The sequence below is a fragment of the Balaenoptera physalus genome (genome assembly GCF_965194825.1).
Source record: "Balaenoptera physalus genome assembly, chromosome: 16".
Lineage (NCBI taxonomy): Eukaryota > Metazoa > Chordata > Mammalia > Artiodactyla > Balaenopteridae > Balaenoptera > Balaenoptera physalus.
In genome coordinates, this window is record NC_138898.1 from 83,023,307 (window position 1) to 83,048,934 (window position 25,628).

The 25,628-nt window shown below is 43.0% G+C and overlaps 1 protein-coding gene across 2 annotated transcripts; it reads right to left on the bottom strand.

Moving 5' to 3' along the window:
* Window positions 1-24,455, bottom strand: EIF4H (eukaryotic translation initiation factor 4H). 2 transcript variants are annotated; one of them, XM_082432438.1, is made up of 7 exons: window positions 24,276-24,455; window positions 9,157-9,344; window positions 7,004-7,068; window positions 6,822-6,918; window positions 6,446-6,505; window positions 1,997-2,134; window positions 1-1,908 (listed from the first exon to the last, which is right to left on the bottom strand). In XM_082432438.1, the coding sequence occupies exons 1-7, from the start codon at window positions 24,332-24,334 to the stop codon at window positions 1,769-1,771; spliced, it is 747 nt and encodes a 248-aa protein (XP_082288564.1). In that variant the 5' UTR covers window positions 24,335-24,455; the 3' UTR covers window positions 1-1,768. The 2 variants fall into 2 exon arrangements, with proteins under 2 accessions (XP_082288564.1, XP_082288565.1); XM_082432439.1 differs by lacking the exon at window positions 6,446-6,505 and having other exon boundaries at window positions 24,276-24,434.
* Between the last annotated feature and the right edge of the window lie 1,173 nt (window positions 24,456-25,628).

The window sequence follows — 25,628 nt, forward strand, 5'->3', positions numbered from 1 at the left end:
TATTACGTAAGGTTTTCTTTTATTTAAAAGATCATTCACAAAATACCATATCCATAGATTTACTTTCTGTCATATAGCTGAATGTGTTAAGTGTTTGGAATTCCATTCTTACATTTAAAAGTCAACTGGATTGCCCAGAAGTTTAGATGAATTTGTTTTGTTCTTAATCTTTTCCACACTGAAGATGTAAGTAGGTCATCTGAAAGCATCAGGTTTGATTACAACCACATAATGCATGTCTTTCTTAAGGTAAGTATTGGTGTTACACAAATGGTTCTTATTTCAGAAGCAAAGATGACAGGTGGAAGGAAAGAAAGGAGGGAGAGTTCTGTAAATTGCTGAGACCTGGTGATAAAGTAAGAGAAGCCGAGGATGGCAGCTGGCGAGGAGCTACCTTCCAAGCACACTGCGTGGGCCAGCCTGCCCCCGGCCCTCCAGTCATGCTGGTGAGGGTCTCTCTTTTCCGGGGCTCTAGCTGACCCCGAACTGCTCCCAACTGGATGAAGTGGGACTCGGGTGCTAAAGAATTTGTTCACACAGAGGTGTTCAAGCTCAAAAGCTGCTGCCTAGCCTGGGTGAGTGCTGAACACTGTATGTGGGAGTGAACGTCCTAAAGCTGAGAACTAGTGACCTCAAGCCACCTACCAGTTATCTGACAGCTCTGCATAGTCAAATTCTCAATTCATCAAGTGAACAAGAGTAAAGTGCCAGATTCTAGGCCCATTCTTTCACTCTAAAATTAAGGGATGGTGGGAAGCGCAGTATCTCATTATTACTTGTATCAGGGAACAGATAAACACAGGGAGTGATGCAGAACACACGACAACAGGGGTTTGAGAGGAAGCAGCGTCCGCACTACGAAGTGAGCCCAGCACCGCGCTACCACCTGCAGTGCCCGAAGCACCTCTGCAGCCAGCAGAAAGGAAACTAGAGAGCAGTTCGCTATATCCAGCCACAGAGGAGCCTCTAAAACGGCCGGTGAAAGAAGGGAACCGGTTTGGACACGGTGTTGAAAGAGCAATAATAAAGCATGTGAACACAGCAGTGTATTCAATTTATCTCCTATGTGCACACCCACCAGCAGTTCACATTATCCTTTTAGGTTTTGCTGTTTGAAATGTGAGCCTATTCTCCCATCTGGGGAGGGAGTAATGGAGTCAGGACGATCTATAAATAGTTACAGGAAGGAATTTGCAAAGATCAACAGATATTTTATCCTTGTTTTGAAAGCAAGGTGTCCCAAATTCTGTATGTTGATCACAGCTGAATAAAAACAAGATGCTATCCAATTTGTCACTTGTTTTTTTTCTTGGAAGCCACAGCAATACAGAACTCAACATGCAGGTCGCTGAGAAAAATCAAAGGAAACGCCCAGTGTGGCTAAAGGAAAAACAGAAAAGCAAAGGAGAGAAATGAAGCAGCACTTCAATATAAAGAACTCCCGCATGGCAGCTGCCTTTGTCCCTCTAGAGAAACTCACGTGCTGGAAGGAAAAAGGACAGAAGGAAAATAGGAAAGGAGTGGCAGGAGGAAAAAAAAAAAAAAAGCACAAAACAGGCACTAGGTAGATACGGCAAAGCCAAGAATGTACTAAAAACCACTTGTTAACTGCTGACATGCACTCACAAGCTCTGTGTTTCCATTGTAAGAAAGGAGGACAAAGGTCAGGCGCAGGAATGGTAACTGCAGGACTGCCGGTCTGGGGGGCCAGCCAGGCTGTGGTCTCGCTCGAACTCCCCCCACATCCCATTCCCTCCCAACCGCAAGCTCATTCTTGCTCCTTGTGAACGACTTCCTCTCTGGGCCTGGCTCCCCCGAAGATAGCAGAGTTGGGGTTGGCTACTTGATTGAGGGGCGTTGCAACTGTTCGAGGTTTAAGCTGGAGCCGTGGTCTCTGTGCTCTTTCCTCTGGGGGAGGGAAACACAACATGGCTTACAAATGTGCCAAGAAGACACCCTCCAGAGCTCCACTTACACGTTCACATTATCGTCATACCTTCTGTTGGTTCTCTGAAATCCATATTGGACCCTCGAAGGGGAGGGCCATCTCTGAAACGACTTCCCATTGGGGGGCCTGTTCGCCGGTCACCTGGGCGACTCCCTCCCCTGCCTCCTAAGAAGTCATCCCTGAAGCCTGAAGGAGGAAGATGACACTGAATTATCTTTTGAACTACTGTCTCAAAGCTGATAACATAGCTTGTGTGAATTAAGTTTAATTTTAAATTCTTTAGTTTGTCCAGCATCAAAAGTGCATACAAAATGAGTCCAAACGTGAATCTGTTGGGTAATTTCAATGCTAACAGACTTCTAAAATAAAAAAAGAATCTTAGGAGAGAAAAATAAAACGAGCTGTAAATTCTTAGCTTGCAGGAAAAGTCCATAATATTCTAATATGGCTTAAAACAAAAATGCTCAAAGCACATTTTATTGTTTTCTAATACAATCTATACAGTTATTAAAAAAGATAAACCTGAAATTTAGAAGTTACAATTTAGAACACAAAATCAAAAGAAAAAAGCTAGATATGAAGGCAAAATAAAAATACAAAGTCACCTCTGGGTGACATTCCCCATTTTTCTGTTTCTGCTGCGATTCGGGTGTGGATCATTCTAAAAGCAAAGCACCTGTGTGTAAAAAAAGCTGTGATCAGGCCCACTCCCTTCCCAGAGAGGGCGCCAGAGAGCAGGAACCGCAGACCCAACCCACACCTCCTCTGGCTGCAAAGGGTTTTTTTCCCCCATTCGTTTGTGCATCCGCTAAAATAATTACCAACAGAAGTAAACTGCATCTGATTTAGAATTAAAAGTAAGTTGCAATTTGGACTTCCCTGGTGGCGCAGTGGTTAAGAATCCACCTGCCAATGCAGGGGACATGGGTTCGAGCCCTGGTCCAGGAAGATCCCACATGCCGCGGAGCAACTAAGCCCGTGCGCCACAACTACAGAGCCTGCGCTCTAGAGCCCACGAGCCACAACTACTGAAGCCCGCGTGCCTAGAGCCCGTGCTCCACAACAAGAGAAGCCACCGCAATGAGAAGCCCATGCACCGCAACGAAGAGTAGCCCCTGATCACCACAACTAGAGAAAACCCATGTGCAGCAACAAAGACCCAATGCAGCCATAAATAAATAAATAAATAAATAAATTTATATTAAAAAAAGTAAGTTGCAATTCTCATCAGTGTGAAGAATATTTTAAGAACCGTAAGCCTTAGTTTTGTATTTAACTGAAAGTCATGGGGGGAGGTTAAGATAATTAACCTTTTAACAGTATAACCTATTTAACTTTCAGTAAAAATTTAAGAAATAAGACTGTAATTAAACAAATGAGCTTGCCCCCTCTGTTCAAGCTCCTGAAGGTGACTATTTTTACTCACTCCAAGGATAGTGCCATTGCTCAAAGCTTTGTAGGAACTTATCCTTGAAGAAGGATCCTGAGCTTGAGAAATATTCTTCTACTAAATAGCTGATCCCCATTATTCACAGATTTCACGTTTGCAAATTCGTCTACTCACCAAAATTTATTTGTAACCCCGAAATCAATACTTGGGGCCTTTTGCTGTCATTCAGACATGCACAGAGCAGTGAAACATCTGTCACCTGACACATACATTCTCAGCTGAGGTTGAACGAGCCAACACTCTGCCTTGTCTCAGCTCAAACAGTAAACAAGCGTCCTTTTCACAATCTATTTAGTGCCAGGCTTTCTGCTCTTTTGTGCTTTTTGTTAGTGATTTTGCGGTTAAAATAAAACAGCACCCAAACATCATGCTGAAGCGCTGTCTAGTACTGCTAAGTGCAAGGCTGGGGCGTGCCTTGTTAGAGAAGCCTCATGCAGGCATGAGTTACAGTGCTGTTGGCCGTGAGTTCATTGTCAATCAATCAACGATATATATTAAACAAGGCGTCTTTAAACACAAACACATAAAGCAAGGTTATGTATTGAATGGCTGACAGAAATATGACCAGAGGCTCACAGGAGCCTGTGTATTTCCTCTATGAGCGATGGCTCAGTATCCGCCAATTTGGTGTTTGCAATGGCTTTAAAGAACCTAACTACTGTGAATATGGAGAATCAACTATCTGCAATGGTGGGGTTTTTTTGTTCTGTAAGGGTAGCAAGGAATTTGTAAATTGATCAAGTTATCTGAAACTCAGTTCAGAGACTAAATCGAACAATTTCAATTTTAACAAAACAAGTAATGACAACAATTCTAAGAAGGTTTAGACCAACAGGAGCACTGCTTTGGGGGAAAACCCATTTTGGAAGCATATAATCAAGTATAAGTTTCTTTACAAAATCTTTTCTATCAACCAGAGAGGATACACCATTCACTAAACAGGCTTAATTAGTATTCAAACATTTAACCTGACATTTCCTCCAAACTAAACTGTGTGTACCTTTCCACGTTGATTATGAAAGTAAAGTTACTTCCCTTTTAATGAGATTAATTTTTGCTACCAGTGTTTAGCATAAAACAAATCAGCTCACACCCACACTGACAAGGCACATAAACACTACTGCTACTTTGTCCAGGTTCATGAGACAAAGTATAGTGGGGAAAAAAACCCCCCCAAAACCCAGTGTACATTAACATCAAGTGACCACCTCATTTCAAAACTCTTATGATATGAGCGATGAGAAGATTATGAGGGGGGAAAAAAAAGCAAGGTTTGACATTAACAATGATCTTTTCATCAAGTTTGATGACAGATTTCTAGGAGGCACACTATTCATGAAAATCTTCTGAGTTTTCTTTACGAAGTTTAGTTTAACACACTGCCTAGGGACTTCCCTGGTGGTCCAGTGGTTAAGACTTTGCGCTTCCACTGCAGGGGGGCGCAGGTTTGATCCCTAGTGGGTAACTAAGATCCTGCATGCTGCATGGCACGGCCAAAAAAAAAAAGGTAAAAAATAAATAAAAACACACTGCCTATTTCTGGTTGACAGGGACTGTCTTATCTGTTTTCTTCTTTGTATTTTTTTTTGTATTGCTTGAAAAAAAATTTTTTTTTTACAATGAGAGTGTGTCATTTAAAAAAAGGCATTATTCTAAAGAGTAAAAAAGGTCTACCTATACAAATCATGTATATAGGCCGTACCCCACCATGTGGGCACTGCTGGTTTTAGATTATCACCAAAACACTGTAGTTTACACTGGTTGGTGGCAAGGTAGTTTCTCTATGTTCACTGTATGTCTTGTTTCAGAGTAAAAAAAGCCCAAGCTAAGCCAGTAGTAGAAAGACATCAGTTTCTCTGGTAACCTCCAAAGCTGTGAGTTCACTGTGCTACTTCTCCGGTTCTAGGAGATGCAAAACTGGCAGACTGGAGAGCACCACTCGTCAAGTCACTAACTACTACACCCGAGGTGGCTTTGAGATGACATTTGTTGCATTTTTCAATCAGAGACTAGCTTATACATAAAATTACAGGTTTACTGGATTATACTGTACTTTTATGAATAAGCTCATTTCTGATTGGCTATAGGACTTTTAGGAATTAAATTATTCAACAGATATAAGCAGTAATCTGTTTAGCTAACGCAGTACTGGAATGAACTTTTAAAAAATGTCGACTCACAAGACCAGTTCCTCCCATACTTACCAGTTACTTTCTACTGATTTTTGTTTTGACTGGGGGGGGGGGGGGGTGATGGGGGGGGCGGGCACTAATGATCTCATCTTATGTGGTGGCAAGTGCAGAGATAATCTCAAGTTTATAGGAAAGGAAACAGACCTGTTTTTCATTCTCTACCTTATGGTTACAATGGACATTTTTACCATGTATGAATTACCTTCATAATTTAAAAAAAAACAAGTAAAGAGATGAAGAAATGATTAGGAGATCAACCCTTCAAAACCTGGCATGCAAAGTGACCTCTTGAGTTGACACAAGGAGGCACCCACTGGTATGCTTTGATGAGTTAAGAAAAGCAATGATAAAGTGGATTATGTCCACTTAAGGGATAGGGGCTCCACGCCCTTTAAGAAACAAAGAGGTCATCAGGACTACCTATTACCATCTAAGAGGGAGCCACCAGGAACCATTAGTATGAGGCTTTCTGTAAGCTTCTAGAACCTTCAGACTTCTAGAAATAATAGTACTTCTATTCATGCCATACACACAAGCACCATCAAGGGGCTCCCCTGGGCTAAACCCTGAGAAAGACTCAGCATGAGACACAGGCACATATAAGAACAGTAGACTAAGAAAAGGTAACAAAATAAGGCGGATCAGTCCAACTTGCCCACGATGTGGAAGCTTTCAAGTCCTACCCCAAACATTGAGGTTCTAACAGAGGCTTATTGCATGCCTGGGTACCTTTTAGGAAAGTTTCATTTGTGAAAGGAACTAAAGTAGTCCGGCCAGGCGGGCTACTCACAAGAAATGTACAACAGCAGCAAGGCCACTGAAAAGGGTAAGTGGTGATACTTTAAATACTGATACCGGAATTGAAGTCATCCCGGGAATCCCATCCACCTCTAGATTCTTGAGAGCCACCCATTCCTGAGGATACACAAAAAAGATAAAGTTGAGGTCGTATCATTACCTTGCTGCACAAACATGGAAAAATTCATTGGGAAGACGTACAACTCATGTGATGGGAAGTTCAATGAAATTATAAGAGTTTTTGCTGCCAACAGGAAGGAAAAAAACCCAGGCTTGCAGAAGCATCATCCATTCTTTCTAAGATTTTACACGTTTTTAAAAGCTCATAAACACCTATCAGACCTATGAGATAGAGTTCTTCTGGTAACCTTTAAGAGCTGTAATCAGTGGGCATATCGTAAGTTTTATGTTCAGTTGTAGAAGAACCAATCACCTCTGTCATCTGGTCCACCTTTCCTGAATCCAAAGCCGCCTTTATCTTGTTTTCTGCCTTCTGCAATGTCCACACGAAGTGACCGGTCACCCAAGAGCTAATAAGTGGAAAACACTGTGTAAGTACTGGCAAGAAAAAAATCTCAACTACTAACAGCACAGAGAAAACCTGAATATACTTACTGCACCATCGTATGTCAAGGCTTCCTTAAGGGAATCCACTTCATCAAATTCTACATAGCAGAATCCTGTAAGAGATAACAAACCCCCATTTCCTCAAGGAATTCCGGGTTAAAGATAAGGTGGGATCCCTGTCTGTACCATTTCCCTACATCATAACTACCACTTCTGTTGCATCTAGATGGCAGGAGACTTGCAGAATCTGAAAGAGCATATTTTACTTTCTAATAAATAGAACTTGACTGGTATTCCTCCCTCTTAATTATATTTTTTCCCCTCTTAATTATATTCTATCAGAAAGTGCTAATCAAATAGGTACTGAAACAGTAGCTGTGTTTTTATAAAGCTTTATGTTTTAACCATAATATTAAAACCTTCCTTGGGTCACTGAAGAGCTTTTAGTTCTGACTTCTGAATGACTTTAATATAACCTAACAGGGGCTTTAAGACACAGACTTCAAATTCGATACCAAACACGCTTTGATGGAACAGGCTGAGGGTGCCATTACTTACTACTCAGGTAGGTGGTATAAAATTTGTTTTACAAAGTGAAAAAACATACACTCGGAAAAAAACAAAACAAAACAAAACAAAACAAAACATACCCTCGGCCACAAGCGCGTCCTCCTCAGGATGCTAATTAATTAAAGACAGCTGGCCTAGGTGCAGCATGCTTTATTGACAACTTGAGTCTCTAGCGCTAGATTCTGACACAGGCCTGTAAGCAGAGGACACTCCAGGCAGAAGAAACCACACCCTCTCTCTCACCTCCAACCTCTGAATAAGCTTTTCCTTCTACCTGCAACACTCTTGTCCAAGCCCTTTCCTTGCCGTCTCGTTTAAATCTGGGTTAAACACTCCCCTACCCCGTATGCTCACACCACACCCTGTATTACCACCCTCCCCATCCCCATTCTGTATGACGATTACACTTCACCTTCAAAGCCCACTAGACTGCAAGTGCTTCTAAAGCCTGGGTCCAAACTTTCCCTGTTCACCATTTGCTTACACAAAGAATGTACTGCTTGGCTGTAGAGTTCCCCGTCCTCCACCCCCAAACCCATACTCCACCTCCCCATCCATGCCTTTTGCCCTAAGTGGATTCAATGTTTAGAAGAACTGAGAAAACCACTTGCAAGTTCAAAGAGGCAACAAGAGCCTAGTCACTCCAGAGCTCCCACTCATCTCACACTCCAGCTGCCGAAACCAAAGATGCCCTTCTATGAGACGAACTCTGCTGCTACTGACTCAGCCCAAAGGCTGGCTTCACCCACACATTTTCCCCTTACATTTGAATTCCTAACGCTTCCTAGCAGCGGGACTTACTGCTCCAAGCTTAACTGATACATTTTTTTCCACTGTTTGATCACTTACTATAACAAGGCTCCAGGCTCTTAAGTCAGAAAGCTTTCAGAATGACAAAACTACGGAACCGCTCTGCTGAGCAGCACCCCTGCTTCTTCTACAGCCCCACAGCCTCTGTGTGCCTTTCATGGATGTACTTCTGGGTAAATAAAGCAAACCAAATGCCCTTGTATCTGGCATCATGCACTTCGATACAGGGCACATCTGCCTTCAGGAAGCCGTGGAAGTCGGACGATAATGCCCATTTGGTTCCTCATCCTTACTCCTCTGCTCAAGAACCCGAAAGACTAACCTACAGACACTAACTTTACCTGAAATTTGAGCCAATCATTTCCCTAAACACATGCTCTGAAGTCATAAATGTACAGTGACGAGTACTAGGTTACCTTTGGGACTTCATAATAAACTAGATTACAGGAAAACTACTCCCTAAAAATGCATGAGTTGGCCAAGGTGATATGCACCTGAAAAGTCCTAAGTTTTATCTGTTCATTTCTTTCCTGGTAACTCCCTTTCTGGCAGAGACAGGATTGCTATATAGGTCAGGCAAACGCCAGATTTACTTGGGCATATGCCACATATTTCTACAAACTCGATTATGTATAAAACATCTTCCCCCCCAAATAGAACTGAAGGCCTATGCGTTAAAGCGCTAATAAATGTTTATTTCAACTACTTGGACTAGGCAAAGGTTCGGAACACTTTCATTGAAAGACTTTCATAATTAGAGCCCTCTGGTTTAGACCCTCCTCCCCTTACAATAATGCACAGTAAAAATCCCCCAAACTCACCTTTAAATTTGTCTGTGTCTTTGTCTCTGACTAGCCGTACACTCCTTATGCTGAGATCCTTAAAGATAGCGTCTATGTCGCCCTGCACCGTATTAAAAGGTAGATTTCCTACATATGCTGTGTAGGGGGGCTCTGTGGGCAGCTCCTTCTGGCCACGGGAACCATGGCCACCAGCACTGCCACGGGACCTAGGAGGGGAAACAGACAGGATTCAACTCTGCCCATGTGTTCTTGCCCCAGAGGGCCAAGGAAAATGTCTCCCACTAAGCCACACCACCCAGGCGAAATAATTCTATATAATGTATACAGTAACAGCTCCTTGAAATAATACAGTATTCCAAAATATTTATGAAAAACATGCCTATTTCTGGATGACAGAAATGTCCACAGAAACACAGAATCTATGTGAACGTACCTTTCCCTGGAGAATCGAATCCAAATATAACATCCTCCTACAGACAAGTGGTTCTCTCCTATTCACTAAGAATAGGAGAAAAGAACCTAAGCCAATGCCCTCCTTCATACCCGATAATACTAACACACACTGAAATGGAGTGTCCACTTACTACCCTGAAGCTGAAGTTTAACTCATTCACAATACAATTGTTTCTTGCTGAGTACAGATAATAAGCGCTAATAAAAATTTTAGATTTTGTGCAGCAAGTACTATGCACTGTACATACTACTCTCCACTCCCCCGTGCAGTACCTCATTGGGTCCTCACATACAAGGTGCATATTACTAATTCATTTAAACGTCAATGCCATCTCCTCAGCTAAGTCAAGAGATGTTTAGCTTGTCCGCGGTTACTGAGCTTAAAAGTGGCAGGACCCTGACTCCACCATATCATGGCTCATCTGCATAGGCCCTGGTTGAAATGCGAGCTCTACCACATACTTACTCCACCATATAACCTTGAGGAGTTACTCAATTTCTCTAAGCTTGATTTGGAAAACTGGGTTAATACTAAGATAGACCTTGAATTATTGAGAAATAACATATGGTGTGTCATACACTGCCTGTCACATAGTACACATGTGTAGAGTAACAATGACCACAATAACTGCCATCTAAGACCTGAGGTTTACAATGTTTTATAGATAATTTAAAAATAAATGGGACCGGCTTCCCTGGTGGTGCAGCGGTTGGGAATCCGTCTGCCAATTCAGGGGACATGGGTTCGAGCCCTGGTCTGGGAAGATCCCACATGCCGCGGAACAACTAAGCCCGTGTGGCACAACTACTGAGCCTGTGCTCTAGAGCCTGCGAGTCACAACTATTGAGCCCATGTGCCGCAACTACTGAAGCCCGCACGCCTAGAGCCCATGCTCCACAACAAGAGAAGCCACCCAAATGAGAAGACTGCGCACCGCAGTAAAGAGTAGCCCCCGCTTGCCGCAACTAGAGAAGGCCCATGAGCAGCAACGAAGACCCAACTCAGCCAAAATAAACAAACAAACAGGGCCACGGGACTTCCCCCTGGTGGTCCAGTGGTTAAGACTTTGCGCTCCCAACGCAGGGGGCCCAGGTTTGATCCCTGGTCAGGGAACTAGATCCCGCATAATGCAACTAAGAGCCTGCATGACGCAACTGAAGATCCCGTGTGCCGCAACTAAGACCCACTGCAGCCAAATAAATAAATATTTTAAAAACAAACAAAAAAATAAATGGGGCCATTATACATTTGTCAAAACCCATAGAACAGAATGGACAACACCAAGAGTGAACCCTAATGTTAACTATGGACACTGGGTGATAATGACATTGTCAATGTAGATTCATTGATTGGAACAAATGTACTACTCTGGTGCAGATGTTGACAGCAGGGGAAGCTGTGCCCCCCGTGCATTTGTGAGGGCAGGGGGCGTATGGGAACTCTATACTTTCTCATCAATTTTGCTCTGAACCTACATTGCTCTAATAGATAGTCTACTAAATTAATGAATGGGAAGGGGAGCTCTTCTTTACATCAATAAGGCTGTCAGCTAAAAAATGTAGGAGGAAATTAGAAAACCATGTAATTAGAAAACCACTACTCTGAAACCACCAATGTAGTAGTGACTGATTCAGGCAAGGCTCAAAGGATGCCAAAACACTGGTAAAATGAATCTGCCAGTCACTACTGTAACCAGGTAACTGAACTTAGTACCACTAATAATGGGAGAAATTTAAATGTGCCTTCTATTTTGGCACAGATTCTTCAAATATGTAAAAGTCATGAAAGACAAAAAAGGCAGGGGAACTAACGAAATGATAACCAATGCTACATGTGATCTTTGGATCCTGGAACACACAGCCATAAAAGAAAAAGCAGATGGAGAAATCTGAATCTGGTGAGTATAAATATTATTGTTAGCATTAAATTTCTTAGGAGTGATTAATTGGTACTGAAGTTAGTAGGATGCCTCTGTTCTCAGGAGAGACAAAGTATTTAGGAGTGAAGTGTCAGGACAGCCATTTATTTTCAAAGGGTTCAGCATAAAGGACATGTGTGCATGCACGAATATATAAAGATAAAGCAAGTGTGAAACTTGTGACATCTACCAGTGTCCACTGTATTGCACTCTTTCAACTTTACTGAAGACTTGAAAAACTTCAAAATAAAATGTTTGCAGAACACAGGAGGAAAAAAATTTAAAAGGGGGAGGTGTTGTTTTTCTTTAAGAGACATTTAAAGCAAAAGAGTCTCCTCACATCAGTCAAAAATATGCTTAAAGTCAACCTTCCTTTCTTTTGGCAGAATATATATTAATACCAGGTCTTCGAAAGTAACTTGATTTTTAAAATTCATATATTGCTAGAAATATCATGAAAGAAATTCCACATCTTGCCTGACACAAATTCCAGATATCTCAAATATCTGATAATAAATATCGATCTTTAAGACAACGCTTTTTTTTTTTTTTAGAAGAACCAGGCTATGAAGTAATTCTTAGATGGCTAAAAATTTTAAGTTTAATTAACTCAGAACTGCCTGCTGCTTTCCAATAGAAAAATCCTGCATTCTGTCCTAATACCAGAAAAATAGGCTTACAAGTGAATGTGACTTATTTTGCATTTCAATAACCATAAAACTGGGACTTCCCTGGTGGCGCAGTGGTTAAGAATCCGCCTGCCAGTGCAGGGGACTAGGGTTCGAGCCCTGGCCAGGGAAGATCCCACATGCTGCGGAGCAACTAAGCCGTGCGCCACAACTACTGAGCCTGCGTGCCACAACTACTGAAGCCCGCATGCCTAGAGCCCATGCTCTGCAACAAGAGGAACTACTGCAATGAAGAGTAGCCCCCGCTCGCCGCAACTAGAGAAAGCCCGCGCGCAGCAATGAAGACCCAATGCAGCCAAAAAAAAAAACAAAAACAAAAAACCATAAAAACCACCACCAACAAAAAAACCCCCATAAAACCTAAAATATTTTCAGTAAGATACTCTTTGGGACTGGGTACTGAACATATAAAATACAGTTTAAACACTTGGAAAACTGTCAAAACTGGGGACCAACTATAATTAAAAACTTTAAATTCATCTACTCAACATTTATTAAACATCTGGTGGAAAACAGCCCCTTGTCCTGGAGTAGCTTACATCTGAGTAGCACATATAAAACATAAATAACTGTAAATGCATACATGCATGTTTGTGTATATATTTACATAGATATGTAAAAAAGCAAAGGACTACAATGATTTTTTAAAAATTCAACATGAAGGTGAGGATGAAGAAATGATAAATTTGGCAGGTGTCTGTTTGATGAATCAAGAAAATGGAGGTAGGCAGGCTTGCTAAAAGGGCACATGAGAACTTCTGTGGGGTGCTGGACAGAGGACTGAAAAGATAGGGTCAACCGACCTCTGACTGAATACAGAAAGCCACGTAAGCAAGCCTTGATAAGGACCGCTGCCCAGGTTAATGCTACTGGGGGGGGGGGGGCACTAGCAAGAATGCAGCAGGATGAGAAGCCAGCTCTGGCTTTGCAAAGATACAAGAATCCTGCTTCAGGCAAGCAGTACTTGAAGAGCTGGAGATGTGGAAAGAGCTAACCCAAGCCCATCAACTTGCTCATTTCACCCTAGCCTCACAAAACTGCCAGTGGCTTAACACTCCAGATTTTTTCAAGACTAACAGATGCAGTCCTAAATACTGCCCTACCTGATGTGGTCAGTTCTACAGGACTTGAGTGGTTTTTAGCTTTTCGTTGAGTAGTTCACTGAAGACATTACAATGCAGTGGGATTGGGGCCAGCCGGGTAGATTTCAATTTATTCACTCTATGAAGAGTCTACAGTGTGCCAGCAACTTGAGAGACAAGGCTGAAGAAGACAAATCCCAGAGAATGCATATGGACATAATAAAACGATACATTCGGTCATCAACCAAATAAAAAAGTCAAATATCAGAAATTCTTTGAGCTAAAATTCTTATGAGATACTTCTGACACTAATGTAAGTTTAGAGGGGACTATTATCTAAATAAGCTATGTTACATGAAAGCACTTTCTAAAACAGGTTAAAAACACAGAAGACCCACCTGGCACCTTACTTAGCTTGGTGTAGGACCCCTTCCAAATCACCTCTGTACCTCAGTTTTCTCATCTGTTACTTTATAAATATTTCAAATTTCTATGTTATAAAGGAGTTTGAAATTGACCATAAAAACACTTCAGAGACTGATTGCTTTATAAAAGTTTAATAACAATTCTAAAGTGTTATGGATAAATTAAACACGCTACAGGATACACTGCTCATACAGAAGGAGGTTGACTAACAAGCCATGGATGTAAAGCAGGCAACAGATGAGGCAAAGCTGCAGGCCTGGGCACACACCTCCCCCTCCCCACCACCCTGCAATTCAGAAAAGAGACCTGAAGGGCTGTGCTGCAAACTCCCAGGCCATATCGCTCCCACCGAGCAATAGGCTTGCCCGCTCATTACTGCTGCACATAGGGGCAGTCTATTGATTTAAAAAAAAAATACGAAAGTTTTAAAGTAATAATTACATCCTCAGTCATTTAGGAAATCCAACTTTTAACTCCAGGTGTGACCAAAATCACACCTGGAGTTACAGACAAATCACGTTTCTTCACTCAAACCAACAAAGTATCTGAATGTCTATTAAATACAGAGCACCATACTGAGGGCACAAACCTAAGACTTGTTCCTACCCTCAAGGAGCTGATAATTCAGCTAAGGGGGTCCAGGCATCTAGAAAGGAGAAATCACATCCCAAGTAAAAGACTGCAGAAAATTCACGAGACAGTGACGAACACTGTCTCTGCAGGGTGGAGCAAAAGGCACTTGGACTCTATTTTCCAGGCAGAAGACAAAACACTGAACTCTTAAGATGATAATGTGTGAATAAGCAAAGATATATAGGAGTGAGAGGAGACTGGAGGAAGGGCAACTATAAGAAAAAAGAAGAGAAGAGATTCTTAGGGCTGGGATTAGTCAGTAAGTGAATGAAACAAAATTAAGTGCTCAAGACTTGCTTCCAAAGTGTGAAAGATAATAAAAAATGAAGGCCACATGCTATTATTTCTGGACAAGAATTTTACGAAGATTTCTAGGTGCATTAGAAACTTTACAGAATTTAAGTACTGTTGCTGTCATTCTTAAAACTTTAAGACCAGTGCCAAGATACCATGACTATAGAGTATTAACCTCTCTCTGGTATTTGGAACATTAGGTGCTCTCCCTCTATTACTTCTAGGTGATAACTGAGTTAGTTTCATTAGGTCTTTCATGTGCCACCCAGAACTTTGGTCTTTCATGTGCCACCCAGAAACGCTTATTAGCATATATCACGTGGCCTGAGGCACTATCCTAGATCCTACATAAAATCACAGTAAGACTGCCTTTATGAGAATAAAATGCAAGTAAGCAACAAAGACAAAACCCTCTGAGCATGCAGAAAGATCAAAATGTGTAACCTACTTGGTTTCTAGACAATAATCAAAAAAGGTTAGGCTCTCAAAAGCCAAGCCCTTATTTCATAAACACCATTTTACACTACCTATTAACATCTTACATTAGTAAGATACACTGGTTACAATCACAGAACCAATATCAATACATTACTAACTAATTCATTACTAACTAGTTCAGTTTATTCAGATTTTCTTAGCTTTCACCTAATGTCCTTTTCCTGTCACAGAATGCCATCCAAGATGTCACATTACATTTTAGTTGTAACTTAGGTTTTAAAAAACTAGCCCAATGGAACTTGGATTAAAGACCCTTCACTTCCAAGTAGATCTTCCTCTAAGTGTATGTATTTTCCAAGGCCTTCAATTAGCACTCAAAATTAAACCCCTTTATCTTGACAACTGTCATTACTACAGGATGTGCATGAAAGCCTCTGAAAGTTTCTGGTAAACACTGGGGGTGAGGAGGGAGCAGTGTCTATGGTGAATTCTTCAATGAGCCTTATTTCAAGGAGCTCTTTTCTGCTGTGAATGGGATCTTAATAATTTAATCACATCTGTAAGATATAAAATGCAATGCAGGGAAATGCAAAGTTGTTCTGAGGCAGGAACTCTTGTCTTGTTCACTGCTTTATCTCCAGAACTATTACAGTATCTGAGACTTAGGGTGGAAGGAATGAAGCCACAGGCCTACCAACTACTTTAGGGTTGCCAGTAACTTCTTCACCAATGTGGGTACTCTTATTTGGAAAAAAATTTAGATTATAAAAGAGGGTTACATGTATTCAGATGACATCCCCAATTACATACTTAAGTATTTTTCAAAAAAATTTTCAGGCTGTGTACAACAACAAGGAATACATTTTACATCACAACTTAATACATGCATACATTCCTGCATGTTAACTACACAAATTAATTTTTAAAAAGCTTGCCAACAGTACTAACTCATAGTATAATGCACACTATTCTCTATTCTATTTCACCTTAAAAGATGCTTACCAGGACCCACACTAAGTTGATTTCATCATCTCCCAACAGGACACAACAGGCAGTTTGAAAGCCTTGTTTTAGATGAATAGTGAACATGAAAGGGACTTCTGGTTTACATAGTCTTTTAGGGACCTTTTCTTACTGGGAAAAAGTATTTATCATAATGAACTAAAATTTTGGACTCCCACACATGAAAGGAAAGAAATGGGCTTAGTAATTTAATAACTTCATATGGGTGAAAAAGGTTACTCAATCCAAAAGTTCCAGATTTGGGACTTCCCTGGTGGCGCAATGGCTAAGAATCTGCCTGCCAATGCAGGGGACATGGGCTCGAGCCCTGGTCCAGGAAGATCCCACATGCCACAGAGCAACTAAGCCCGCAAGCCACAACTATTGAGCCCGTGAGCCACAACAAGAGAAGCCACCGCAATGAGAAGCCCACGCACCGCAATGAAGAGTAGCCCCCACTTGCTGCAACTAGAGAAAGCCTGCCACAGTAACACAGACCCAATGCAGCCAAAAAAAGTACCAGATTTTTCAGAGGAAATGAAATCTTAAATCTCAAGCTACTTATTGGTCCTCAGAAATACTGCCACAAAAAAAATCTGTCTTAAAGGTATGGCGTAAACTATTTCTATGGATTAGTTTTGAACTTTACAGGTTCTTTTCTTCCAAAATAGAAGACTTACTATTTGAGATTTGACATTCCACATACTACCAGCTCCATTTCATTCTACATGAAACCACATTTTCAGGCAATGTTGAATTTGATATGATCCACAAGTAACTTACAACTATACAATTTATTTTAAAACGTAAATTATTTTAGGTACCTACAAATTGCCGTAGATAGACCACCATTTAAAACCTAGAATTCAAAACCATTCAGTCAGAGCTAACAGTTCTCTTCATTTAATATTTGAAAAGTCATAAGAACCCAAGTAACCTGTACTAAAACACATACATGCATTAAAATAATACTTAATAATTGTTTAACGATATCAAATTTTAACTTGCTGCTACCTCACATGATAGGTATCAGAATTGTGTATTAAAAGTACCTTCAAAAAAGCCACACATCCTTTAAAAACAAACAGTCAAGAGACAAAAAGAGGAGGACCCTATCAATTAACAGATTTAGTAGACACAACAACCAAATAAATGTGCAAACGTTGTCTGGCCCTGATTTAAGTGAACCAGTTGTACATCAGAATTTATGAGATAATTATGAGAAATCAAAATATTTACTGGGCTACTGTTATATTAAGTTTTCAGATGTGATGATATTGTGGTCATATTTTTTTTTTTAAGTTTTTACTTTTGAAACTCTTACTGAAGTACTTCCAGATGAAATGACAGTCACATCTAAGACTTGTTTTAAAATAATCCAGAAGTGTGTGGCAGGAGAGTAAAGCAAGGAGGTATAGATGAAATAGGAGTGGTCACTTAAAAAAACAGTGGGTAATAGGTACATGGGGCAGGTCGTTACACTAGACTCTGCTGTAAAATATTCATTTCCCTCCCCATAATGGGGAAGATAGATGAAACAGAAAAAGCAAAAATGTTTATAAAATTAAAACGGTGAAATAAATGGAGCCTTGCTTAATGGGTAGAGTTTCTGTTTGGAGCGATGAAAAAGTTCTGGAAATAGTGATTACTGAATTGTAATCACTGTGAACTTTAGTACCACTGAATTGTACACTTAGAAATGGTTAAAATGGTAAATTGTGGCCATGCCGCGTGGCATGCAGGATCATCTTAGTTCCCCGACCAGGGACAGAATCCGTGCCCTCTGCAGTGGAAGCCCAGGGTCTTAACCACTAGACCACCAGGGAAGTCCTATAAAATGGTAAACTTTATGTTATGTATATTTTACCACAATAAGAAAAAAAAACTGAGTAATGGCTACATGGGGGTCTGATATATTAGTCTTGACTGCTTATGCATGAAAATATTCAGATTAATCTTTAAGTATGGGACTTCCCTGGTGGCGCAGTGGTTAAGAATCCGCCTGCCAATGCAGGAGACACGGGTTCGAGCCCTGGTCCGGGAAGACCCCACATGCTGCGGAGCAACTAAGCTCGTGCGCCACAACTACTCAGCCTGCGCTCTAGAGCCCACGAGCCGCAACTACCGAAGCCCGTGCATCTAGAGCCCGTCCTCCGCATCAAGAGAAGCCACTGCAGTGAGAAGCCCGTGCACCGCAACGAAGAGTTGCCCCCGCTCACCGCAACTAGAGAAAGCCTGTGCGCAGCAACGAAGACCCAATGCAACCAAAAATAAAAATATAAAAAATGATAAATACATTTATTAAAAAACTCTTTAAGTATTAGGTAAAATGAGCAAGTGGTAAATTCCAGCTCAATCTAGACCATACTGAGGTTCCTCCATTAACAGAAAATCAGTTAAAGTAACAATTCTTTGCATTTTCAGATGGCCTCTAAAAGAGCACCAAAATGTACTTCCTTTGGTTCTGGCTCTGCCCCCCCCAGAGCCAAACCTTTCTGGCTGTAGTATCCCTGTTAAGTCAATGAGAGCAAACACCTACACCGATCATGCCATTGGCCTTCGCATGAATCAGGCCGGGGCACCAAACTGCACTATTACTCATGCATTTGCAGTATTAAAAAAAAAGGGGGGGGGGGTGGATTCCCTGGTGGTCCAGTGGTTAGCAGTCCACGCTTTCACCCAGGTTCGATCCCTGGTGGGGGAACTAAGATCCTACAAGCCTCGTGGCACAGCCAAAAAAAAAAAAAAAAAAAAAAAAAAAAAAGCCACCTTTGGCAAAGAATGTTTTTAATAAAGTGGTAAAAATGATTAATTTTATTAAATACTGACCCACTTTTAAAATATTCCATTACGAAATGGGAATGAAGCACTTCTGCTGCTTACAGAAGTACATGGTTATCTCCAGGAAAAGCACTCCTGCAAGTGAGTTACAAGCTGAACTAGCTATTCTTTTCATGGAACACCATTTTTACCTGAAAGAACTGACAAACTATGGTTCAGACTCGGATGCTACGTAGACATTTTCTTGTAAATGAAATGAGTCTGCCACTTCAAGGAAAACTAACAGTACTATCTGCTGCGAATGACAAAACACAGGCTTTCAAGCAAAAACCAGAATTTTAGAAAACTTTTATCTATCAATATAAGCTTGACAGTCTCCCAATACCTGAAATTTTTCTGATGAAACTGATGGCGACATTAATGAACATGATTTTTGACACTGTATAGTGAAATGCTTCAACATTTGGAAGATCTGCATAACTCAGTGAACTGGTATTTTCCAAATGACCAAAGTATCATGTTACAAAAAAAAAAAATGTACACCTGGGCTTTCCTGGTGGCGCAGTGGTTAAGAATCTGCCTGCCAAAGCAAGGGAAACAGGTTTGAGCCCTGGCCGGGGAAGATCCCACATGCTGCGGAGCAACTAAGCCCGTATGCCACAACTACTGAGCCTGTGCTCTACAGCCCGTGAGCCACAACTACTGAAGCCCACGTGCCACAACTACTGAAGCCTGCACGCCTAGAGCCCGTGCTCCGCAACAAGAGAAGCCACGACAATGAGAAGCCCGCGCACCACAACGAAGAGTAGCCCCTGCTCACCGCAACTAGAGAAAGCTTGCGCACAGCAACAAAGACCCAATACAGCAAAAAAAAAAAAAAAAAAGGCACAGCAAAAGATCCACTCAAAATATAAGATAGATCTATGGATTTTAATGTAAGAGTGTGGAAAGTTTATTGTTACAACTAACCTTTATGGAAATTACCACCTGTCAAGTTTTGGTACAGTCACAAATAAGAGTATCTACAATTATCTGAAAAGGCTATTAAAATAGTCCTCCCACTTTCAACTACTTACCTATGTGCGGCTGGATTTTCTTCATATATGTCAACCAAACAACCTACCTCAAGAGTGAATACAGAAGCAGCTATGAGAAACGAGCTGTCTTCTACTCAGCCAGATATGCAAAAGGCTCCAGGGAATTCCCTGGCAGTCCAGTTGTTAGGACTCCTTGCTTTCACTGCCGAGGGCCCAGGTTCAGTTCCTAGTCAGGGGAACTAAGATCCCAGAAGCCGCGCGGTGCGGCCAAAAAAATAATAAAAGTGGTGGGGGGGGCTCCAAAAATGCAACTGATTATTTCAATTAGAGAACAGTGTGCAGAGCGAGGGAGATCACCAGCTACATCTACCCTATACTGGAGTGCAATGAAGGTACTATGTTTTCAATAGTGTATCAACATACTGAAGCACATCCAGAGGGTCCTATCAAGAAAAACATTTTAAAAACCATCATATGGTTGGCAAACTTAAAAAAAACAAGGATGTTCAATTATTTAAAAAGACAACTTAGACATTAGAGCTGTTAAGTGCAGTCAAAATCAAGTGGTCACTTACTTCGTGCCCTGAGTGTGCAGGTCTAACCAGCTGCACAAATGATGAAAAGGCAAAGACGCATGCCATGGTCTTCTGCCCAACACTCTTTAGTTTCTAGCGGAAGCTGGAAACTGGAAGGTGGATCTGATCTAGGACTGACTCCCCCCATGCCCCCCCACCCCCCCAGCCAAACATTCTGCTATGTTCCAAGTTTCTGGGAAGACTTCTTGAATTTGTGTAAAGTCTTTCCAGAACACTAAGGTTAATTTCAAACAGAAATATAAATTTTAAAAGTATGCGAAAAAAATTTTTTTTTAGAAATCTCAGAAGCATTTAAACATTCCAAGCATGGGGCTTCCCTGGTGGCTCAGTGGTTAAGAATCCGCCTGCCAATGCAGGGGACACGGGTTCAAGCCCTGGTCCAGGAAGATCCCACATGCCACGGAGCAACGAAGCCCGTGCGCCACAACTACTGAGCCTGCACTCTAGAGCCTGTGAGCCACAACTACGGGACGCCCGCGTGCCTAGAGCCCGTGCTCCGCAACAAGAGAAGCCGCCGCAATGAGAAGCCCACGCACCGCAACGAAGAGTAGCCCCCGCTCGCCACAACTAGAGAAAGCACGCACGCAGCAAGGAAGACCCAACGCAGCCAAAAATAAATAAAATAAATAAAAATAAATAAATAAATAAATATTCCAAGCATGAATTTTGTTACAAACCAATAATGTACAAGAATGAATCACTTGGTGGGACTTCCCTGGTGGCGCAGTGGTTAAGAATCCGCCTGCCAATGTAGGAGACACGCGTTCGAGCCCTGGTCCGGGAAGATCCCACATGCCATGGAGCAACTAAGCCCATGCGCCTGCACTCTAGAGCCCACGAGCCACAACTACTGAGCCGGAGTGCCACAACTACTAAAGCCCGTGCGCCTAGAGCCCATGCTCCGCAACAAGCTACCACAATAAGAAGCCCGCGCGCCGCAATGAAAGAGAAAGCCTGTGCGCAGCAACTAAGACCCAAAGCAGCCAATAAATAAATAAATTTAAAAAATGAATTACTTGGTACTAATTTACCATACTTATGGTATTACATTATAAATGCTTTATGCCTATAAAATGAACAGCTTTCCCTTTATTGGCTTTAGAAATATAGCCAGGAAAATAAAAACTCACTCCATCTAACCCTCAACAGAAATTTTCCCACTCTAGCTCCAAAGAAATTATTTTAAGAATTAAAAAATTATAAACTGGACTTCCCTTGTGGCGCAGTGGTTAAGAATCTGCCTGCCAATGCAGGGGACACGGGTTCGAGCCCTGGGCCGGGAAGATCCCACATGCCACAGAGCAACTAAGCCTGTGCACCACAACTACTGAGCCTGTGCTCCGGAGCCCACGAGCCACAAATACTGAGCCCACACGCCACAACTACTGAAGTCCGCGCGCCTAGAGCCCATGCTCCGCAACAAGGGAAGCCACCGCTGTGAGAAGCCCACGCACCGCCAACGAAGAGTAGCTCCCGCTCGCCGCAACCAGAGAAAGCCCGCGCGCAGCAACGAAGACCCAACGCAGCCAAAAATAAATAAATTAAATAAAATAAATTTAAAAAAAAAGTACCAAACAAAGCAATACAAGACCAGCTTTCCATAGGTGGTAATCGTCTATAATGCTTAAGCTTCTATCTGAACATAAACAAACAGCACTGAGATGTGTACTGATGTGAACATAATTCAAAACTCAAAATTATCATTGAAGAGTACCTGGTCAACTATCCTATCACCTTGCTAAATTTCAAAGATTCCAATAACTGATAACTTCCGACCTGATGAAGTTAAAATAACATTAACCATCTGGAATAGGAAAGCTTTGGCACAGATCGCACCACTACATGTCTAGTCCTCTGTGAAGTTTCCTGACTCACCTGTGACACCGCCTAAAAGAACACACAAATTCACCAACAGGTTTTTAAAACTACTTTTTGGCAATCTGAGCAGTATTTCCTATGTACTTTTCCATGAAGATGAAGTGGAAAATTCTGAGAAGGTAAGATGCAGAAGGTGCTTAATAGTAAAGGGACTTTTTATTAGGAAGCTTAGGAGATGTATCACGCCAGCTACTCTCATCTTATACAACTTTTTGGAGTACATCTGGGCAAATGGCTAACAGTGTCCTCGTCTTTTGATATTCTGATAAATAAATGGCATCTTAAAACAGAATTTTACTTTTGATCAACTTCTATTGTTCAAGGCACTCCAACTGTCAAAATTTGATATCCACCTAAAGTCTAACTTGAACACCTCTAGTCACCAGAACAGCTGGTAAATTTGTCAAAAGGCAGAATTAAAAAATAATAATAAAAAATCCCCAGGCTCTGTATAATTGGACTAACACTGTAGTTCCAAACCAACTAAAATTCCTTGGAGCTGCCTTAATCTGAACTACTCTGTTTAAGAGTCTTCCTGGGTACTTCCAAATGCTTTTTGAAACTAGGGGAAAAAAAAAAAAATCCTAGTGATTAAATTTTGAGATGACTGAAGTACAAATTTGATGCTAGAAACCTACCCCAAAGGCAATAACTTTACATGTAATCCAACATCCATTTCTTTTTTATTAGTAAATAAAGTATTCTTTGAAGTAACAGGTGGCTCCACCTCCCCCAACTTCCATGTCCCCAACTTTCATGAATGATGCTGGGTACACTCCGCACCCAAACAAGCTTTTATTTGAGCCATTCCCAAACCAAGGTATTAAAAGATCATTCTTCACCAAACAAAGATACTTTTAGGATTGAAACCCAGGAGACTGGACACCTCAGTAGGTACTACTGTGGTGTTATCCTGGGAAAGTAATCCTTTCTGTAAATCACACAAAGGCCAAGTGTGCCCTTGACAAACGGCAAGATGTTTATAGCCTATCTTCTAAATTCTGTATGAGATAACTTGTGTCTACAAAGAAATAATCTAGGGCGGGTTCCTGGAATTAAACACCATAAGCTTTTTCTTCACTAGTCAGGGATCTTTCTTTTAAACAAGGTGTCTCAATTACATATAGTCTGTGTATGACCAGAATCAGAACGAAGTTAAATGCAATTCCTTCTCCAGGTCTGGAGAAACCAGGGAGAATAACATTTTCTGCCAGTAGGCACGTAGCACTTGTCAACAAGGCACTCTGATCTAAGAAAGGATAAATACAATGCTATGATGTGTATGTTCTGGTTGGTCTCCCCCGACCCCGGGGTGAATCGAACTATTCCAGGGCTCCAGCTGCCAAGTCCCAGCCTCACACCCGTAAAGGGATGGGAATCGCCCCTCTCTCGACCTTCCGACCATACCAAGCCCGCTGGTCTCCTGGCGAAAGGGGCCAGGGGGCCTGCAGCGCAGGCTGACAACAGGAAGCCGCGGCCGGGACCGGGACTGGAGCGGGGCAGGCCGCGGCCCCCACCCCCGCGCTACAGCACAGCCCCGCGCTGGCCCCGCCGTACTGGGGGATGGGGCTGGAAGCGGGAGCTCGTCCTGCCGGCCACTCGGCGCCGCTGCGGCCTGGCCCTACGGCCGAGGCAGAGGAAAGACACGTCGTAGGCGGCGGAGTGGGGTGGCACAGAGAGGGATCTGTCCCGCGAGCAAGACCCGGGGAGCCTAACCGGTGCCGCACCCTCCCCGAGCGCGCCATTTCCAGACCCCAGTCCTCCCGGCGCCTCTATGAGGCCTCAGTCGGCCCAGCAGGGCCCCTACCGCTCGCCGCCCCAGCTGTGCGCGCGGGAAGGTCGCGGCCCAGGGGCCCCTGACTCCGCCCGCCTCCCGCGCCCGGCCGGGGCCCGCGCACGCCCGCCTCACCCTCTGCCGCCGCCGAAGCTGCTGTAGGCCCGATCGTCGTAGGTATCGAAGTCCGCCATTTGCCGTCTCCGCTCCGAGAGGAACCAGGGTGAGCACGGAAGGACCCCGCAATATAACTCCCCCCCGCCCCGCCGCCGGGGCTGTCCGCCGCGCCGCCTGATTGCAAATCGCACGCACGCACGCTCGCGTGCGCGCACGTACGCCGCGCCGCGCCCGCCGCGCCCGGTCTGGGCTGGCTGGCTTCTGGCAGCCCGGCGCGTTTTGCGGCCCGCGTGGTGCGGCGGCGCGTTGGTTTGGCTCCTACCCTGGCGCCCCGGCCCATTGTGTGCTAGCTCTGAGGCTTCACCCGCGGCCGCCTTCTGCCCCTGCCGCGCCCCACCCTTGAGCCTTGCCCTACCCGCCGAACTGCCGGTGGCTCCCTCCGCGCGCTGCGAAGGCCCCGCTCCGGGCTGGCCTTGGAATCTGCGCCGGGCCCGCGGTGTTTTCTGTCGCCTAGCTTCCGAACTCCAGACCTGGCAGGGACCCCAGAGGTCTCCTCCGCTTGGGCGGGGGGCGGGTCCCACTCGACACCTACACGGCCAGGGGGTCGCTTGCTAACACCAAAGAAAGGGCTACCTCCCCCAGGACGGAGACCCCGCAGAGTTGAGCATTTGTTGAGAATGCACAGGGGCGGAAGGGCCTGGAAGGGTTAGATTGGGGTCAGGATCTGAGCGTGCGAGGCAATGGGGATGACCTTTTGAATCCTGCCTTCAAGGATCTACTTGCCGCCTGGGTATTGGTGGTGGGGAAGGGGTGTTGAGATCGGAGTATAGCTTGTCGTTGAACCTGCGAGCGAGTTGGTGCATCTTGCTTTTGGAAGAAAATTCTATCCTGACGTGAAGTCCATCTAGCAATAGCAAAGAATGGATATGCAATGAGAATTCATTACGCTGGTAATTCCTCCAGTTTGTGATTGAGATTGTGGTAATATTGGATGCTCCAAACCCTTCCGTGTCTAGGAAGAATTTAAAAGAACCTCATAGGATTTTTGCAACGTATGCCCAGTACTGTTATATTTAAGCATTTCTGCTACTTTATCCCAGTGCTGGCATTGACAGGGCAGCTATTAACTCAGTTTTTGCTTTTCTGTCTCTATCTTTGTAAGTATTGATAATAAAACCACTTTACTATCCACTAGACCCAAAGTAATCTGGGCCCTGCCTCTTACTAGTTGTGTGACCTCAAGCAAGTTACTTAACCTCTTTAACGTCTCAATTTTATCATCATTTTATCATAAGAGGAGGATATCACCCAGCTCCTCAGATTGTAAAGATTAAATGAGAAGTTTTTTATTCCAAAGTCTCCCAGTCCAAA